General features: G+C 41.7%; 2 protein-coding genes across 4 annotated transcripts in view; both read right to left on the bottom strand.

Annotated features, from left to right (window-relative positions):
* stim1a (stromal interaction molecule 1a) overlaps positions 1-15,672 on the bottom strand; it is a 30,416-nt gene extending 14,744 nt beyond the window's left edge. For both annotated transcript variants that reach the window (XM_079574119.1, XM_079574120.1), the window contains exons 1-6: positions 15,493-15,672; positions 14,354-14,492; positions 8,956-9,086; positions 6,355-6,469; positions 4,401-4,512; positions 1,584-1,699 (exon numbers count right to left, since the gene is read on the bottom strand). In XM_079574119.1, coding sequence (XP_079430245.1) covers positions 1,584-1,699; positions 4,401-4,512; positions 6,355-6,469; positions 8,956-9,086; positions 14,354-14,480 — 601 coding nt within the window. In that variant the 5' untranslated portion in view covers positions 14,481-14,492; positions 15,493-15,672. The remainder of the gene's footprint in view (positions 1-1,583; positions 1,700-4,400; positions 4,513-6,354; positions 6,470-8,955; positions 9,087-14,353; positions 14,493-15,492) is intronic.
* A 357-nt stretch (positions 15,673-16,029) lies between these two features.
* On the bottom strand, positions 16,030-21,227 carry LOC306980502 (post-GPI attachment to proteins factor 2-like). 2 transcript variants are annotated; one of them, XM_079579925.1, is made up of 6 exons: positions 21,007-21,227; positions 20,211-20,397; positions 19,085-19,346; positions 17,357-17,463; positions 17,169-17,277; positions 16,030-16,321 (listed from the first exon to the last, which is right to left on the bottom strand). In XM_079579925.1, the coding sequence occupies exons 2-6, from the start codon at positions 20,376-20,378 to the stop codon at positions 16,191-16,193; spliced, it is 777 nt and encodes a 258-aa protein (XP_079436051.1). In that variant the 5' UTR covers positions 20,379-20,397; positions 21,007-21,227; the 3' UTR covers positions 16,030-16,190. The 2 variants fall into 2 exon arrangements, with proteins under 2 accessions (XP_079436051.1, XP_079436052.1); XM_079579926.1 differs by having other exon boundaries at positions 19,085-19,334.
* Positions 21,228-21,273: the final 46 nt, after the last annotated feature.

The raw sequence follows: 21,273 nt of genomic DNA, 5'->3' as shown, positions 1-21,273 counted from the left end.
CCAGAACAAGTGTCTCAATGAAAAAATAAAAGTCTCAAAACAGACCAGCCACTGGTGAAAATAAAGTGAAAAACCAGCCGCCCTGAGCAGGCTAGTGTGTGGATGAGGAGATACAGCTCCATATGCACATGAGCAGGGCACATTTACCTAAAGTTCAGACTGGGCCTGTTCAATAGGCGGCCCGAGGACAAACAACAACAGCAAAAGCGTTAAAACTGAAAAAAACGTGAGCCCAACTCCATGCACCAAACTGTCAATTTATCAACCGCCTCTCGACTAATAAGCAACGCTCATCCACAAACAGCTCGAACTTCTTATGAGCAATTTCAGCAAGCCAGGCTTCACTCCTCGCGTGCATCACCTTTCTCCTGACACTGACTATGTGTATTGGGGTGGATTTAACACTGGACGCCGTTACTTGAGTCTTTCCGGTGAGTGCGCACACCTTACGATTAACCTTAGCTTTTATAACCGCCGTGATTGTAAAACCGGTTAACCATGACATCCCTAACAGCAGGTTGAGTTATGTAAACTACATGTGTAAAACTGTCTGAAGAGGTACAGGATTGTAAAAAGAGGCTTCTGTGATGTGCCTGCGACATGAGCAGCAGCTGAGTGTGACGCCCGTTTCAAGTGTTCCCAATCGACCAACAAATACTGTACCTGAATTGAAATTAGGGCAAACCTAAACTGAAAGGAAGGTTTCTCGCTTTCTCCAAACCCAACTACCATATAACATAGCCTCAGGACGGTTATTTAGAACCAGAGGCCATATGCTTAACACCATGTGACTTGAGTCTCCAAGAATTTGTGACACTGAGAGGCTAAACATAGATACAATTCACAGCACAAACACTGAGGAAATAAATCCTTTGGTTTATTCACCATGTCCACGTCTAAACCGGAAAGGCATTTGTCGTCTATGGTCTGTCTCTTCAGCCTTATGTAACACGAGTTTGTTTAAGTTGAGGAGCATGCAAACAGTGGCTGAAAAATCATGAGGAGTCAGTGGTAAGTGGGTCTGATTTACAGTTATAAAATACTGGATGAGATAGGAAGTCTTTGCTTTATATATATTATATATTTTATACACACACTCTTTTCAGCATGTGTTCATTTGAAGCAGAATATACTATTATGGCCCAACAACTGGCTGGGAGAAGGCGTCATGGAGTGTCTTTGAGAGGCTGTCACCTGCAGACAGTCTGAGAGAATGACTTCACGGGGAGTCGACTTTAACGCAGTCACAATGAAACATGCCACACACAGGCCAGGCTTTCACCGCACTCTTCCCGTCAAAGCTACACAAATGAACAAATTAATGGATTAAAACCTATCTCAACCCGAGTTCAGGTGTTGCCTTTGGACAAACTAGACTTGTTAAAGATGATAAAACACACATTACAAACTCACAGCTCAACAAGCCGGCAGCAAATCAATACTTGTCGAATCGATTACAGTTGTTTATTTGTAGCACATAAAAAACGTGTAAAGGCAACTCTGAAATGTCCCTACAACAACATTAGTGATTTATATGGCTGTAGTGTGTGTGTAGTGTGTTAAATACAACAGAAGAGACGTACTGAGGGGAGCTCCGAACAGCACTGTGTCCAGAGCTTTGAGCTGCAGCTTCTGCACATGGCTCCGGTCCAGGATCTTCAGGATGGACACTGTCAGAGTGGAGTTCTTCACAGCGAGCCTATGAAAGCAAGGGACAAATCAGACAAGAACGGTACCCATAACACAAACAATAAAAGGCTATAATCCACATTCTTTGTTCATTTCAAGATCAGTGCCCAGCCCTCTACTGTCCGATACAAACACATGCAACAAAATACACCGGGGCATATTACAAAGCCTAGAAAGAACAACAAATCAATGCACCAGACAATAGAGCAAGGGCCAGCTCTGGTGTGTTTGTGCGACACATGGCATATTAATATTAAAATTAATATGAGGCATAGGTTGGACAGAATATAGTGTCATTTTCGGGGTGGTAAGCTACACACTAACCACAGCTGCCCTGCCAAGGTCTGACGTAAGCATGGCTGCCAATCTGCGCTAGCCTGATAAACCACACCCACTTCTTTTCTGAGCGAAAGAAGGTGGGTCTGGCCATACACGGTAAACAAGTTGCTGATTGGCGGCTAAGGCCGAACCAATCACAACACACGGCACGAGAAATGACAAGGTTACGTCACTCGCTGCATCACCAAGTTGTTAGCTCAATCAACATTAGCCAAAACTACTCATGGATGAAGTAGTCGAGGATTTTGCCTTCGTGTTCTCCGCGTGAGTTTATATTCACTTCATATTTTGTGAATTGGACTACAGCTGTCGTCACATCTGGTAATTGCTAAGTGGTTTATTTCACTGACAATCTGTGCGTGTTAGGCCAACCCATTTAAACTGCTCCGTGACCAGACTGATTCCCTGCGTGGAATGTACAGGGAATAGTATGGCAGAGCCAGGCAAAATCTGCGCCAATGGCAACACCAACTGCCACCTATCACTCGTTGCATTCATACAAAGGAAAAGTGTCATGTTCAAGGACACGACGACAGAATGACCTGGTACAAGCATGATCAAACCCTCCAATCTTTGATCATCTCTGTTAGTGTGTTTATCCTTGGATCCACTGTCTCCCCTGAGACTAGAAATAAAAAAGAAATAAAACACCAGCCCCGAAAAGCATTATCATTAGTTACATTACTTTATGACAATAGCAGTAGCACGCACTTGGGTTAGAAAATAAGCCTTTACTCTAAGCTTACAGAGTTGAAGCTAAACTTGCTTCCCGAAAACATCCATGTCATTGTCCATTAAAAAATTGCTTTTTTTATCTGTGGATTGGGAAACATTGGGACATATCGGGACAAATCTGTACTTCCAACTGCTCTAATGGCATTATTTGGATCATATACAGACAAACATGCAAGATTAGTGCTCAATTCTTGTGACACAGACAGTCCTTGGAACTGAAGAGCAATGTTTTGTGCAATAATATTTTCTAAGTGAAAGGGAACATTTCTTTAAAAAAGCTTCTAAGTCTGGCTCATGCATAGACAGGGTCTCATGTTCCACCTCAAGCATCTTCATACAACACAGAAGACAAAAGCATTTGTAAAAGTTGCTCTATAAATTCATTTTTTTCCTTGTGCTAAGAGCATAGGCGAAGGAGGCGATATCATAGCGACAGGGAGGACATGAGAGACATAAGCGATTAGACACACAGGTCAAAATAATATAAACTAAACAAAGAACAGCTCTTAAGGGTCAACAAGACTAACATGAATCACATGACGCGCCTCTATTTCCAGTTCATTTCTGTGCTTTCTAATGGAAACACAAAGCTACAACAGACACAACAACAGCAAAAGCGTTTAAACTGAAACAACCTGAAATAACCGTGATCCCAAATCCATGCACCAAACCATCAATTTATCAACCGCCGCCTCTCGACAAATAAGCAACGCTCGTCCACAAACTGCTTGTACTTCTTATGAGCAATTTCAGCAAGCCAGGCTTCACTCCTCGCGTGCATCACCTTTCTCCACTTGAGGACGGTACCTTTGTTGCGACACTTTCGGTCTTCTTGTCATTACAATTTGCTGACACACATAAATAGTTGTCACAATCTAGATATCACGTGTGGTTTTTCACACCTCCTGCAAAATGGGTGATCTATTTGAATGCATTTAATTTGGTTGAATCAAAATCACAACTTGAGTGGTTAAAATTAGCACATTATCACAAACACTGCATTTTTCAACCCAGTGATAATCATGCAACAGCATTAAAAAGTTAATACAGTTTGTGTAACTTTAGCAGTTGCCATATTTTATGCCCTTTTGTTCAGACAATACTGTATTTCCCCGCCAATACACAGCATGAATTATTAACATGTTTTTTTAATCTTTTAAGCCCAAGATGGTGATAAATGGATTCACTGATTAATCAGATTGAACATTGTTAAAACAGGCATTTTCAGATATCCAGGTAGAGAGTCACAAACTGGCAAACAGTTTTGCAATTAACCAAAGCACTTCCTCACAGGGCAGGAAGCAGCAAGATATTTTTGGAGACTTTCTCGATAAGGACGATTGCTTTGTCCCTTAAAAAGATAATGTTCTTGAACAAATTACAAAAGTTGAGAATATACACCCAGCAGTTTTTTGCAACTTTTTGTTAGTTTCTTGACATTTGAGATGCAAATCTACAATATCGAGTATAAATCTTCCAAACAGTCGTGACTGAAATGTCAATTCTCATCCTGGAGATGTTTGATGTACTGTAAAAGAAGCTCAATACTTTTCAGAGAAGTTCATTACAAAACTGCAGAAGCTAGAGTTTATGTCATCGTAAACCTGGAGGTCAATAATGTGCTATATATTGCTTACCTTGGCATGGCGCTTCCACTAAAGTTCATTTTGCGGATGGCCTCCACATACTGGGGAAGCTCCACATACGAGATGAGCCACTCCACCACCTCGTCCACAGTCCAGTTATACACTGCCAGGAAAAGACACACGTGTGTTTAGACAAAAACACGGATTAAAACAAGGTCTTAGTGTACACTCAAAGCAGCCACAGGATGAAAATAGACAGAATGAAGTGTGGCTGGAAGAATTTGTTACATTACAAAGGCCAGAGGATCGAATTACTACAGGCTGTGTCAAAGTCCCCTGCAACCAACAAGCCACCGGAAGCACAGAAGCTGATTCAGCATTCTCTGCGGAGGAGAGATCTTGGAAGACACAATATCAGTATTCTGACATGGACAAACTTATTTTTTTTAAAGGAACAGACCGCCGTTTTTCCATACTGAGTGTTCTTACCTGAGCTTAGACGAGTTGATGCGTACCTGTCTGGTCTTTACGTGTGCGCTCAGTCACGCAAAAAGACTTAAGATGTTGTTAGCTGGACGGCTCTTCTCTATGGGGCCAAATGGGGTGAAGTTAGAAGCGACCAAGCTCTTCCACGTTTTCAACTTTACTGCGCGGACGTCAAAGAGCTCCTAAGGTATTATTACGCCTTACAATATAGTACCCCTTTTTATCCACTTAGAAAAGCAACATGTTTAATTTTGTGTAACTATACTTGGATCGTGTAACCGCTCACGTAACCTTATTGCTTCTAACTCCACATACAGCAGAGGAGGAGAGGCTAAATGATAATAACATCTTTGGTCTTTTTGCATGACTGAGTGCACGCGTAAAGACCAGACAGGTACGCATCAACTCGTCTAAGCTCAGGTAAGAACATATGGAACATATTCCACGTATGGAAAAACGGTGGCCTGTTCCTTTAAGGGAAATGTTAAATTACTCATTAGGGAGAGAACTTTCTGAACCAGATTTCATGACACTATACTGAGCTAAATTACCATTTATCAACAAAATCTAAGGCCTTTAATTTCAAATTATTTACAATGATAACTCATTATAATGTATGATTCCATCTTTGCATTTCATATTTTAGAATAAAAACTGGTCCAGAGGGAAGTGAAAAAGCAGTTTTTTGAGAACTATATGAACAGGGTTTATACAAGAAGCAGCAAGTCCATTCTTTCTAATGCCATAAATGCAATGCAAAAAAATCAATGTATTAAATAAATGGTAGAGACTTGTATCCATTTCAGTGAACAGCACTATGATGGAAACTGTATATATTGAACACAACGGGAAACTTTTCAGCAACAATGTGTGCAAACAAGACAGAAAATTTCAGAGAATCCTGATGTAGTTTGGACAAGATTATTAGTATTTTTTATAAACACCTGGACTAAAAACGTTAAACAATGTCACTTTATACCCAAAAATTGTATTTAACACTCAAATTTGATGTTTCGAATGACATTTAAGGCCTGTATTTCAGTGCAATTCCTTACATGACTTCCTGCTTATAATGTCCCATTGAAACCCTGATGAAGGAACATTACAATAAGCTAAATATGCCTCATTAATTTGCTGCACGTTGGTAGGGGGAAACTAAATTCTCAACAATAGCTCAGATTTTTGCTGAAACATCCAGAGTGCTGCTGTATCACTGCAATGCAGACCATGCCCCTACACAGCAGATAGAGGGAGAGCAGGAGAAGAGCTTTTTGCAGAGGCCAGGCAGCGCTCTTTGCACTTCTACCGACACACTCAACATCTCAACACTGCAGCCTGTACGTCCGATAACACAACAGGGCTTCCGATGAGCTACCACGGCCTGTTGAGTGATAACTAATGGAGTAGACGAGTGTGGCAGAGGTGTATCACAAAGGGTCAAGTAGCCTGTCGCCTTCTGATCGAGGAGGGACACAGTGGAACGACCGGATTAGAGCCTTGACACAGAGAAAAGCTGTACCTTCGGAGCCCTTCCACGCATTCCACAGGTCCTCCACGCTGATGAACTGGTCGTCTCCGTGAAAGGTGTTGTGCTTGGCCTTCGGGTCATGGTAGTTCAGGTCTTCTCTGAGGAACTGGAGGGGAAGTAAACAGTGAGTAACTTAATTAGTCATGCTGTCTGCGTTTTTAAAACCACAAACCAACCACAATATTCTTTCACTGTTTCATATGCTGCTATACAAAATTGTTATAACAAATAATGAAAAGCTACTTGCTTTACTTAGGGGAATAGCTTCTGATCAGTATTATGCTGCGTCATGGTTATGCACGTCTGAATAAAAAACAGTCACCACACACTGTATTGGAACGCCTTACGCTTTGATTACAGCATACACTCACTGTGGCATTGTTTCAGTACGTTTCTGCCACGTCGTGCTTTTCCTCCAAGATCTTGTATTGTTGATGGGAGAGTGCGACCACTGCGCAAAGCCTTCTCCAGCACATCCCAAAGATTCTAAATGGGGTTAAGATCTGGACTCTTTAGAGGCCGCATTCACTTATTTGGTCAGGCTCCACCTAACCTTTTTTGGTTAGGTGTAGTGATATGCGACACTGACATTTCAACAGAATGATAACAGTTACCAAAAGTACAGCACCACAATAAGACGGTATGCTGTGAAAGTCTATCAAGGTACACTGCATAACATTTTGGACCTTAATAATAATGCATCGGTTTTATATGGCGCTTTTCCGGACACTCAAACACGCTTTACATTGCACTATTCGTTCACTCCCTACTCGGTAGTGGTAAGCTACTATTGTAGCCAAAGCTGCCCTGGGGTAGACTGACGGAAGCAAGGCAACCAGTGTGCGCCATCGGCCCCTCCGACCACCACCACCCACTCACTCACACACTCACACACTACATTGGCCAGGCTTCCTGATGCACCAAAACGGTCTCCCATCTAAGTTCTGCCAGGCCCTTCCCTGCTTAGCCTCCAAGGTCTGACGGGATTGGGCAGAGCAAAGGCGGTATGGCCACCTTACTGTTGCCCACAATACAAAACATGCCTCTAATGACCAGCTTGACACAGGACATGCTATTACTGCAGTGGGTAATCAAAGAAAGGATTTGGATGAGGACCTAACCTGTTTAAATCTCAAAATCTCCACGGAGACGAGCTGGAGACGTACCCACTCCCGGTAACACAGTCATAAGACTGAGCTGCTCAAAGCAGAGGCTCATGTTTGTTTGTACATTTATGAGGTATTTTTCAATGATGAAAATATTTGTCATAAAATTAATGCTTGTATTTCAATATTATTTATTGGGTAAAATGCTACGCGGTGTGGCCTTAAAGAGGGACACATTACTGTGTCCCTCTGTGGTATCAACTTTTTCACATTTTAGGAGATGGTGCAATAATACATTTACACACAGAAGCTCAAGGGTTGTGCAAGTATTACTATGTACCAAACTGGAATCATAAACCAGTTCTCCTTCTTGCACTGGCATCATAATGCATGCTAACTAGGGTTGGGCGATGTCCCCTTAATTGGTCGTTGACGATGTTTACAGTGAACCATCGTGATGGACGATGATATCGTCCATTTTTCATTATAAGCATTTTTTTTTAAAGACAATAGCCTATATATATGCTGCATATTACTATGTATGTTAGGAAAACATCAGATTGCAGGATAAATGGATCTAAACTAAACACGATCTGAACAGAGTCACGGAACACGACTTTTGCAAAAGAAATGTGTTAAAACTCGTGCGTAAAGACTTCAGAGCGTCAACTCCTCAATACCAGTGCTCTTATCACTCTAATACAAATGTAAATCGGAGCTTATTATTTGCATTTGCTCAGTTTTAACGTAATGTTTAAGAAACAGTGGGTGAACGGGACAATATTTAGAAGTTTGCGTCGTAGCTACATTTTTGAAGCCGCTCCACGCGCCGCCCGGTCCGTAACCTCTTAACTCCCGCACCGCCTTTCTCTCTCCTCGCTCTTCCTCTCTCGGTCCTTCGTGAAAATAATCCGCGCGCTCATCTAGCTCCGATGTGAGAGCTATTCTCGTTATTTTAAAACGGTTTAAGTTTCAATACGCAGCAAAGCTAAGCAAAACCACGCGCTGTTAAACTCTGAGCTGCAGAGAGAGAGAGAGAGAGAGAGAGAGAGCCCCGCGCGTCAGAAATAGCAGCGCGGCGTCTTTGCCTTAATAATTACGGCTAACACATCGTGGCTTCTGGCAGGTACTGACACTAGCACGCATATTAGTTACATCCGTGATTTAATTTACAGTGCAATCCCTGCACAGTTTGAAGGTTTACAAGGCCCACAGAAGACCAGTGCGTGTTTCTGACAGGAGGGGGCGTGGCATCACGATGGTGTCTCTCCATCGTGATGTTGCTCATCCATCGCCGATGGACGATGATATCGTCCATCGGCACAACCCTAATGCTAACCTCCCCAAGGCAGACGCAGTTGTTCACATTAACATGCCATTACTTGACCACGAATCTTTGATCCGGTGAGAGCAGATTTGTTTATTCCAGCAACGGTTCACGCGGACTCTGCTCCTCCACGCCACGGCCACAGGAGCCTGCACTCACCCCATCTGTCTCCGCCACGTCCACGTTTCCATTGGCATCATCGTCCATCTGCTTGTGGATACTACGGATGGCCTCGAAGCTCACTAAGGCGTTCTCATCGCCGCACAGGGGCTCGTCAATGCGACAGAAATCTGCACGGACAAAGAAAATAAGAGGATTAAGGCCTGAGACTGTGGCCACGCAAATGTCAGATATTTGCTCATCAACATCAACTTTAGTATTAAGAATTATTCAGAAGAGGACTGTTCTTTTAAATAGGGCTGCACAATAAAACTAAACAATGCTGTTTAATTCCACAAAACCCCTTTACTCCTCCAAAACAGCACCAAAAATGTGTAAATTTGGACTAAATCATGATAAAAATAATCATTTAAGCTACTACACATCTTTGTATTTGGCTTTGAGGAGTTCATCTGCATCTGCATTATTGTGACATCGTGGTTTCTTCAGATAAGTATTGCATTAGAGCTGATACTGCAATAGCACAAAGTTTGCAACACACTGAACCGTTACGTACACGTATGAACTGCCATCTTGTGCAGCCCTTTTCATTATCAGTCACATAATCCAGTGGTAACCATATGAGAAACAAAACCTTGAAAGAGGAAGCCAGCATGCATGACTAAAACTTCTCAAACACATTCACAGAATAAGAATTTCTCGACATCATAGGCCAGTTGTAAGTCAAAACACAAAGCTAAAACTCTTGTCTGTGACTTGTGGTTCATGGACACGGCTTCCTCAGGGACAAGGCAGCTTTATCACAGATGACACTGGGCTGCCACTTCCTGAAAGGCTGTGTGTAGAGGATTGTTGTGTAACTGGGCTACACTAGAGCTATACAAAAGTACTGTATGTAACCGGAGCTCTGCCGTGGAGGCTCATGTGACGTCGAGCTCAAACTGGGCTCCCCAAACTGAATGATTTATTGTTAACACCACTTCCCAACAAGAGAGGTTTCCCTTGGAGTATAAACCAATTACCCGAAGAATAAAAAGTTGATTAAATAATTACAAGCATGATTTATACCAAAGCTTTGCAGTTTTTTTGCTTGGAACTCAAAAGATTGGACAACTGCTATATTTGCAATTACAATTCTTTTTTAAAACAAAAGCATTAAAAACTATGAACAAATAAACCAACACAAGAATCCCATCCTTCAGAACATGCTGTGGTTTGCTTTATTTTAACACTAGGGCTGAAAGATATTGAAGTAACTTGCAATATGCGTAACGGCTATGCAATATCGCGATAACGATATAATTGCGGTATTTCACGAAACCATTCCAACACGACATGTTACTAAACACAAATTTTAAGTAACTAGTTTTACAGCAAATTGCGTCAAAACAAGACATCAAACTAGAGATGCATCGATTCAGCTTTGTTGCCACCGATTCCGATACTGGGGTCCGATATTTACCCATACCAAGAGACTTTTATAACAGTGTCTTTCTCTGAGTGAAAAAAATAATTACCTCTTCTCCATTGTAAGATCAATAAAGTCATATTTCATTGTTATGATGTTACAGATCAATTATCAATTATATCTATTGATAAACTCTTGGATAAACATTTAACAAGGATGACGTTTCTGCACTAAATATCCTTGGGTATATGACAGGCTCTAGGCTACAATAATATAATCAACTCAAATAAAGTGATCTGATCATTACAAATATGTTCAATCAGTTATTTTTTAAGCTAAAATGCAAACACTTGGCTTCAGCAGTGGTTATTTTATTTGTATTATTTATTTTATTCTAATTTATGTATTTCTATCATAATTTCTGACGAAGCCTTGATTAGTTTTCGTTAGCATTAGCATGCTACCACTAGCTTTAGCATGCTATTGCTAACCACAGGTTACGCGGCGATACAAAAATACAGAATTCTCTAGGTTCTTAGCTTTACAATGATATACAGCCCGTCTATATTCACTTAGACTGTGGTAAAAGTTGTGTTTTTAAGGCATTGAAAGCCAAAACTAGTATCTTTTCAGAATCAGATATTTGTAGCCGATATCGTAGTTTTTTCCAGTATCGGCTCTGATATCCGGTACCAGTATTGGATCGGTGCATCCCTACATCAAACACTAGCTCGCAATACTACATTGTTTGCAGTCTGGTTGGATAGAGTGGATACAGGATGTTTTGTTCTTTGCTGAGAACATTTTGTTACATCATTAACTGCAGCTTTAGCCAGTCAATCATTGTGACCATTATTTTGATTTGAGGGCGATTAATCATGGAGTACTTTTGTGTCATGTGGCCAGTCACTCCAGAGCAGAGGTGCATCACTGCAGTAAATGTGCATAAAGTGTTTAGGGCATACAGTAACAGTTACAAGTATCTAGAATAAAACAATTACTAGCACTGACTTTGAAGAGTCTATGAATGTTGTCAGCAGTTATTAACATTTACATGGGGAGAAGAGAGTAACAGCAGAAATGCTTGGTTAGCAGAAATGACGGGACAAATTCTGTGTGTGCAAGGTGTTTTTCAAAGTTGTGTTTGGTCCGACTGTGCAACTTAAAGCACATTATTAAAAAGTTCAAATCATGACGCAGTTTAATTGCAATTTGAATTTGAGTTTTCTAATATTGGCATATATATGGATGAAGTATGTTTATTGCTGCTTGTTCGCATTTGCCAAAAAAGGATGTTTATATGAACCCCAATGAATGAAGGAAATGATTGACTAAGCTCAGGAACTTCACATCCGTGTCATCCAGTAATGTTTAAACTGGATTGAAGCCATTTCTAGGTAAAGACGTACTACACAAACAAAAGAATTGTTTGCGTTGAACCATCTTACTGAAGAAAGGGATTGCAACATAAGTCATGCACAGTCGACACAGTTCATGGGTAAGTGGTTAGGTCTACACAAACTGGAATTTAATTATTAAGAATTTTATGACTTCAGAATGACACTCCCTCCCTCTTGGTACATCTGTATAAACTAAGGAACTACTAGACTACACACTGGCCAAGTTAAAATCATTAAAATCAAATTATGAGATTCAGATATTTAAGAAGATACAATTAACAGGCCACAACTCCAGAAAAGGAACTCTCGAAGCCCCTAAATTTAATCTTGATCTACCCAGCCCTGTGAACCTTTAGCTCAAGCTCTTTCCCATTGTAGAGATTATACAGTCCCTCCCCATTCAGCACATGTTGGGACAGGCGCAATGATCATCTGTTAAACAGAAACATGAGGAATTGACGTGAGCACAATGCATCGCTTTTCTCATTTCTCATGCAGAAACTAAAACTGCCACAGGAAGCGCCATAACAAGTGCAGAGGTGGGAGAATGGTTAATATCTGAACCAAAACCTTGCACAGCGCAGGAGAACTGAACAAACCACATACCAAAAAGGCATCAGTTTTCTCTCTCTCCCACAAACAGTGACAGTTAGCCTCCAAAAGGCCTTCCACCTGCACAGAGCACACACGCAAACTCGCCCGCACTCATTTGGCTTGCAAAAACCTCCACAGACACCAGATTTACATAGCGTTCGGTCCACCTTTTAAGCAGCAGGTTATGCAAGTCATTCTTTGTGCGCAGAGGCTGTGTCTCTACACCGAGTAATTCACAAGACTGCTCTTTCACAGTAACATCGAGTTGGTCAACCTTAAGCAGCAGGATTTTCTGAAACGTCTGCAAAGCTCCAAACCACAGCGACCTGTTGTGTTTTTTGTGACACATATTGCAAAAGCGGGTATGCACACAGACTATGCATCGCCTATGTTAAAAGTGGATTTGACCTTAATGTTTCAACCTGAAGTCAATTTGCCACAGTGTGGGAATTGAAATCTGAGAACCTCTTCTAAAGTTACAGAAGAGTGTGTAAACGTTCCTCTTCTTGTACTTGTGCAGCCGATTTTACTGAGCGAGGAGTGGCTTTTGTTATTCTGTCAGGTTGGTGAGTTATGATGTTCACATTTAAGTATTCCTAGTAGTCTTACATGACACTAGGGCTGAAATGACTAATCGATTAATCGACGACTAATCGATTATTGAAATAGTCGACAGTAATCGATTAATCGTTCTCTGGTTCACACAGACTCAAATAGAGCAAAAAAGTATTTTTGATGAAAACCTACTTTGTTTTTAAAGTTAGGGTCTGCAGTGTTTTGTACATTGTAAATATCTGTCTGTGTCTCATCCAATCAGAAGCAGAATTAGCGCTGGGAACCTCCAACAAACATTTACTTTAAGGTTTACACCATCAACAATCCTCAAGCGGCGCCACTTTAGCTTTATGTGATAAAAAAACTGAAAAAAATACAATTTTCCTACACCATTCATCACAGCCAAGGGATTAATCGTAAAAAATAATCGATAGATTAATCGACTTCAAAATAATGTTGATAATGCTGATGCATTCAGGCCTCAAATGCTGTTTCATAAAATTACCGATCTGTTACAGTGAAAGGGAAGCAATGCTCTGTTTTTGCCTATCACAGAACTATGATTATTTATTCAAAACACTGAATTTTGTACCACAGCCCCTGGACGTCATCGTCGACATCGTGATCGCTCGTATGTGAACGACGTAAGTAGGATTTGTGTGACCGACAGTTCTCATGTTTGATTACTTGACAAACAGTTTGTTCCTGCCATGTGTTTACCATCAGGGCATACCTTATGCTTTAGGACAATGCTGTTACAAGGCACTGGGAAGGTTTTCAACCAGTTCCCCAAGAGACTAACCTTATGACCGACAATATCTGTCGCTTTTACACAATGAGATATAAAGCACTTAAACTACAGTGATGGTAGTTTGCAGTGGTTATTACATGCACATGTGAAAAGTAACTGTATACTACAAAATTGCCAATAGTTGACAGAGCATGTACCAACTGTACAACTGCATGTAGCATCTTTTGTATAATATATTGGAAAATACCATACAATAAATAAACCCAAACCAGATGGCACAGATTTATACAGCACACCTCTGTCTGTGGCATACACATCTTGCCGCCACCAAACAGGGAATTAATGAAAAATTGTCCCTCGTGAAGAGCTTTGGGCGACTTGAGCTCAATGACCTTTTGCCAGTCATAAACTACTGTATGAATGTACTGCACAGATGACACAATTATGAAGAAGTAGTAAAAGTACAGAAGAAAAAATGGACCGAGTTTCCTTGTCCAGGTATTCCACCACCATTAGCTAAATTAGTAATTTGTCAAAAGCTTAGACTGGGCTGGCGGACGGGTGCAGCGAAGAATTCCTGTCCGACTATTCTCAGCTCTGCTGCATTTAGTGCCTGCACAATTACAAAGACATGGCATGCAAACTAACACTCTCACTGTCAATCAGAGGGTCACAGCCCCGCGATAGGCCAAACCAGCACATTTATTCACTGTGTCACTGCTTACTCACCCGGCACGACACTTTCAGCCGCTGGACTTTCCGCTGTGGGGGGAGGAGAGGTGGCTCTCTCGCTCAAGCTCTCGCAGACGAGACACAAGCAGAGTATCCACAAGGTCACTAATCTGTTCAACTCCATGACTGGTGTACGCTAAAACAGGACAGAGACAAACAGAGAATGTGTTCAATAAAGTATTCTACTGTTCTGGCAACCAGATCTACTGCACCACAGGCTAAAGGTTCACAGGTTAAAAACTATTGTAGGAAGTTGGATTTTTGGATGGTGATTTATTGTTCTGTCACACAGATTAAATAAAATAAAATGTTATGGGGGGAAAGGGGCTTTCAAGGGTTGTATTGTATCATGACACAATCTATAATAAATACAAATAAGATGGTCAGGGTAAAAGCCCAATGGAGAAAATCTGGACATTTATGTTTTTCTGTGGGGCAAATAAATCATCATCTTAACCACTTGAGCCAGAGCTGACACCCGGAAGGACAAGCCTCAAATCAACCAATTAACCTCGTTGGCCAAAAATACCGCTAATATAATTGAACTAACCTAATTAAACTGCACAGGCCACACACAGATGTGGGACTTTTTGTTCAGGTATTCCACTCTTATCACCGCAGTGTTGACACTGGCTTTGAAGGCAGAGAAAGTGGCGTGAACAGGAAAAACAGAGCGGCGAGTTACATAAAGCGAGGCAGGACAGTGCCTTCTTCCTGGATGAACATCGCCAGCTCTTTGGCTGTCATTTAATAAAAGACAGTCAAATACAGTCATTATCAGTCAGCGGTCCAACATGCCCACAGACATTTCCTTTCAAAGGGAGAAAGTGACATTATCTCCCGTGGCAGCTGTTGAGGACGTCTCCATGCCTGTCCAAAGATGCTAGCTTGCTAAACATCTCAGCTAACTAGGAAATGAATTGCGAAATGCGTAAAAGTTGGCTCAGCTTTAGGGGAAAGTATACATGTCAGCTTCGTTTGCAGAAACTATAAAAACTAAAGAAACACAACTTTCCAATACACTCGTTGCTAATGCCAAGAAGACTGCATTTCCAGAGAGGCGATGTGTACACGGAACTCTGGATACGTGTCCATCAGCCTGCGCTGCTGCAGCCGCTCGCTTCAGCGGGACTTACCTGTCATGTAGAGCTCGAGAAGTCACTCTCAGCTCTGGATTAACATCGCCGCAGATGCGCGGTCCACTGAAGCCGAAACTGAGCGACGCTTAGCCTGAGTCTGGTAGCACCAGCGAGGTCCGAAAAAGCCGCAGAAAGCGCACACTGGGGGCCTGCCTTCTTCTACACTGCGCCCTTCGCGCACCCTGTGAGCGACTATCGCCATCTACCGTGAGGAGGAGAGACTTCAGGCAGAGGAGAGTTGAAGGATGACATCTAGCCCAAGTCCTTTGGCCCCATGTCTTTTAGCTTTGGTGCCATTGATTCTGCCCATAATACACTAAAGCTTTTTTTGTTTTTAACGACCATGTAAATGTTTTACTAACTTATTTGTTGTAGCCTATTTGTTTGTTCTGTATTCCCAAGTGCACATGAAAACGTTTTCAGGCCAACATTGTACATAAGAAGTTGACTCACAAGTGCAAGTGTACAATAGGTTAGTCAAAGACTGAATTAATAGAAGAACCAAAGAGACCAGAAACATTTAAAAACATTCTTTACTTTGTACCACAAACAGTTTTGGCAGTGTTCTTTGTGCGTATAGGCTATATTTCACTTCATGGAAATATGTGGAAAAGTCCGTCCCAGTCCTCCTGTGTTGCTGCGTTCGAGTCGCTGCCAGGAATGCTGCTAATACTGTGGACTTGAGGCAACTCTAGTCAGAAGTGTCGATCCTCATACAATGACACCACCACGATCTCCCGGCTTCTGAAGTCCCAAACCGCAGTGAGGTGGAAGGCCATGATGGAGAAGACCAGAAGGTATTCGAAGAGAGCAAACATTGTGTAAGCTGGAAAAAAGGTGAAGGAGAAGTCATCAATATGTGCCCTGGCAGAAGTAAAGTTTTACTTGATAATGCTTTCTACACTGCTACGCTTCTCTAAAGGCTCTAAAGCAAACCCACAAATATAAAGTTGGCTGCACCTTTGGCCCTTTTAAAAGTTTTATGATGAATGTCCAGAACAGACAAGGAAAACGGGTTGCTGTAACAGATTGTGCTGCAAAGTTCTGGCCGTATTCTCAGCATTTAAGCTACTTCAAATGATTTGTGTGTATCTATTTTTCATCTTTTATACAGCAAATATTTTTGTACAAATTTGCAACTTTGCCTGAGCGTCTCTTACTTGAAGTGGAGTAATATTTGACGAGAAGCATCTGTATTATATTTTTTACAAGTAATGAAATTTAAGAATAAATTATTATAGCTTTTGCTGAACTGTCTGCCCAGTGCCAAACATAAAGTAGCTGCCTGTCAGGAAGCTGAACATTGAGATAACTGTGGCTCAGGCGGTGGAGAAGTCTCAAGTGAACGGCTGACTGTTCAATTCCAGCTGCAAACTGCTGATTCATCCTCGAGTAAGACACTTCACCTACCTCGCCTGTGTGAATTTAACTCTGTGTAGGTTTAACTCTGTGTGTGTATTAGCAGTGGTCGTAATAGACCCAAGGCAGCTGACCCTGAAAGTATTATATCACCAGACCCTGACAGTAGAATACATTTGTCGTAATAAAGTTTATTTATTGGTCCAGGCAAGTCCTACTGAGATCCAGTGTAGAGCCTTTTGTTTACTTATTGAATGGGTCTGGCATGTATACATTTGTCTTGACCTGACTGCTCAGTTAACACCAGTCCCCACCTCCAGACTGGCAGTACATGTTGTGCTTCCAATAGAAGAAGGCAGCAAATCCACAGAAGAAGTAGCAGGCCAACAGGAGCCGTTTCTTCCAGCGATGAGACTTGGCATCCTGAGACACACATGAAGAGGGTTAATAGGACGCACTTCAGATCACGTTTGTTCTCGTAGATGACGCGCGGTTTGTTCACCTCGGGGTTAAAGTACTGTTTGGTGATAGTGCTCCACAAGCGGCAGGTTATGAGCATGTAGATGAGAGAACTGCAGATGAAGAGTAGGAACCCCGCCTTATGGACAGCTGAGGACACAGACACGCAACAGCACGTTAGAGTAGTGTGTAGAGCGGAAACATTATTCACATTATGCATCAGAAAATATGCTGAATAGTATCTCACTATTCATGTGGTAGTTTACTTGTTGAGATTTTAGTTTTCTTTCAAATATGAATGAAATTATAAAATGTACAGTATTTCAATTATTGTTGCTTGTTTAATCGCATTGGTTGCAGTGTAGGCCTACTGTATATAATCAATTCTGAAAATAACAACTAAATATTTTGTCGTCATGTGTAAAACCTTTCGGCATAGTAGTGTGTTCCCCAAGCAGGGATAGAGTGACCCCTGGGGGTACAAGAACACTTACCAGTGAGTACTTGGAGTTACAGTATATCAGATAAAAACTGAATATTATATAAATATTTGAAATAAATCTGAAGGATATTTAGTTTTAATGATGCTCTTAACCCCCACCTTAACCAAGCACATTTTCTCTAGTTCGACTTTCATTTGTTTTTATTTTTTCATTTATTAATTTATTTCAGGCAATGGCACAGAAAGTACAATATAAGCATGATGATCCATTTCTACCTGAAAGGTGGGAAGAAGATAATTTATTTAATCCCACCCCCAGTTCCCCATTCAGAGATTAATACATTCAGCTTCACTGTTACTTTGTTCAAGGATTATTATACAAATGTTAATTATAACATTGTAACAAAAGATTATACTAACAATGTAAGGAGAATGAACAATATCAATGATGGTAAAGAAACATTGAGCACTTGTTAACACTATGAGACAGAGTACAACAGAAATTTAAATTAAAGACCCTCATTGTTTCTTTTTTGTCACATTTTTGTTGCGTTTTCATCCTCATTTCCGTCCCTATTTTGAGCTTTTATGTGCTCCGTTCAGGTGGGGGTTAAGAGGCTAAAGATGTTGCATTTTGAGAGTACTGAGGCTTTATTTAGAGCACCAAAAACTACTAAATACATCTGCGTTTCGTTGACTCTAAATAAAAAGCAAGGCATATTTATTTATACAGCGCATTTATACACAAGCTAACTCAATGCGCCGAGCAGGACCCTTGAGCGAGAATGTAAACAAAAGACAAGTGTAGACCTCTGCAATGTCCTGCCGAGATATGATTCTTGTATTAGTTTAGCAGTTCATTTTTCAGTCTTCTCTCAAATATTAACACCCCTCGACATGTTTAAAATGTGCACTGTGATCTGAATCTTGTTTCTTATGTAAAATAGTGTGATGGCTTCTGGTTTCTCGGACCGTCTTAATGGATTTGTTCACTTATTGTGGGACCATGGATGCGCCTGGGGCCGGTATTTCCTGTTGGCCACCCATAAAAGGCAGCTCTTATAGACCGCCTCTTCCACTCCCTGGTGTTATTCCTCTCTAGCTCTCCACCGGGTCTTTCCAGCCACTTTCACAATTATCAACATTGTCAACCTTTTTTATAATAAATGTTCTCCCCGAGTGCTTTAAACCTTTGCCTGTGCACGCTCCGCTCTTTTGTTGTGGTCCTCTCGAGCCGGGATCGCAACAATGGGAATTAATATCAGAACTGTTAGCAATTAGTTCGATATTTTAAATTATGACAGTGTATTACGTAAAAAAAGCACTTACCATAGGCTTCAGTGGAGGAGACAGACGTGAGCAGCAGCAGGCCCATGTTCTCACACACAGCGAAGAGGAGGCAGAAGGCGCTCAGGGTCCTCTCCACAGACCGGGCTCCGAAGCGGCATCTGTACAGTTTGGTGTAACTGTACAACACCAGGACGCGGGGAGCCCAGTGCAGACCAATGCACGCTCTCCAAATGTGGCACTCCGGGCTGAGGCTGATGGAGGCACTTATGGACGGCAGGTAGTTAGAAACCTGCAAAACACACTGCGGTTTATGAGCCAGCAATAACTCCCACACACAGAGAGAGGGGAGGTGTGATGTGAGAAGTGCCAGAGAGAAAAAAAGAACTTGCTGTAAGAAGTAATAATTCAAGGCAAAGAAGGAACATAAATGTAGGTTCCTCATGATACTTGATTTATCTTAAAGTCTGCAGAATTTGTTGACTCGAGTAATTTGGTGCACAAAGAGAAATGTGTTATTAACATGATCTGCTTCATGTACTTTGCCAAGACATCATTTGGTTTATGTAGAAATGTAGAAAGTCATTTGGGGGGCCTGTACACTGCTGAATAGACTTATTCCTCCAAAGCCACAGGCTGGAGGCCCCTGTTTTCTGATCTGCTTCAGGTTAAAGGGATATTTCAGGATTTTTTGACATAGGGCCTCATTTCCTAGTTATCCAGAGTGTTGTTGATTTCTGGAGATATTTTATCAGTTTTTATATTTGAAGAGTTACATGGTGCTAGGCTAGTGCAAGGCGAGCCTGCATTAAGACTAACCACTGCCACACACAAACACAGACATTTATATGGTTAGTCTGGCATTATAAGTGATTTGCCTCAGATGCACTGTGGAGCGGGTTTTTAATGCAGGGTAGCTGATACCATAGAATTGCGCTAGCCTTGCACTAGCCTAGCGCCACAAAACTCTTCAAATATATGAACTGCATGAATTACAAAAAAATAAAATCTCCAGAAATCAACAACGCTCTGGATAACTAAGAAATTAGGCCCTATGTCAAAAATCCTGAAATATCCCTTTAAGAGTCAAGTCCACAGACACAGCGAGTTGCACAAAATCAATCTGAGCTTGATTGGATGCGCCTATAAACACCAGTGCGGGCCTTACGTGGCAGTGTGTTCCTGTGGCATCATCAAAGTGGTACACCGAAGAGATGAAGACACAGGAGAGCAGCCCCAGCAGCGGCAGGCACAGCGTACCAAGCACACACGACCTGAAGGAGATCCGCAACAGCAGCGGCCTGTCGGGCCCCGCTGCATGGGGCCCCTGCAACATCTTCTGCAGAGGCACAGGCCTGGGGTAAGGAAGAATTATATCAATATAAAAGAAGTGAGTACCGAACCTTGACATATACAATAATATGAGGAGTGGAAATAAAAATTACAAAACTTTACGTGATATGATGGTAAATGGTCTAAACTTATAGAGCACTTTTTCTACTTTCATTGGGCTCAAAGTGCTTTACAGCAAGGAACCAGTCAACCACTCACACTCTCATTCATACACCAGTGTACACAGACACTGGATGCAAATAGGGTGAAGTAAAAACAAGGAAGACAGGAAACAACTGAGCCACATTAGCTCCGGGTCTTAAAGAGGCACCATGAAACATGTTTATTATGTGACTAAAATAAAATGCTTGCTGTTTGTAAGGGGGATTCCAACCAGATCTCTGCCATTGCATTCAAACGCCATATCTGAGAGCTGGAGCGCAGTGAGGGGAGAGGTCCGAATGTGTATTTCACTGCTGTACAGTGTCACATGACCGTAAGTCTCGCTGATTTTTTTCCCACGTCTGAATAGCCTGTAGTTGTAATTAGCCTCGATGCATCTGTACATCCCTGCACGTTCACTTAATACGTCAACAATAGGCCTACGCTTCCCTGTGCATCCCGTGCGTTACCTTTTGTCAGCGTCTTCACCGCGCCATCATCACCTTCGTAAAAACGCGCTAATACATGTGTTGTTCCTTGACATCAGTGAAAGCCTCGGCAGGAGCAGCTCTAGGCGCTGTCCGTGCGCCTCAGCAGCATCAGCTGGACCACAAAGGCGCGCGTCATGCCTTTACCCGGAAGAAGACAGCGATGATGCGGCGCCACATCTAACCATGCTGTCTACAGTAAAGATCATGTTCTGACCTATTCTCCTTATGTCGATATGACATTGCGTT

The sequence above is a fragment of the Gobius niger genome, assembly GCF_951799975.1.
Source record: "Gobius niger genome assembly, chromosome: 1".
Taxonomy (NCBI): domain Eukaryota; kingdom Metazoa; phylum Chordata; class Actinopteri; order Gobiiformes; family Gobiidae; genus Gobius; species Gobius niger.
This window is presented reverse-complemented; position numbering and strand designations above follow the sequence as displayed.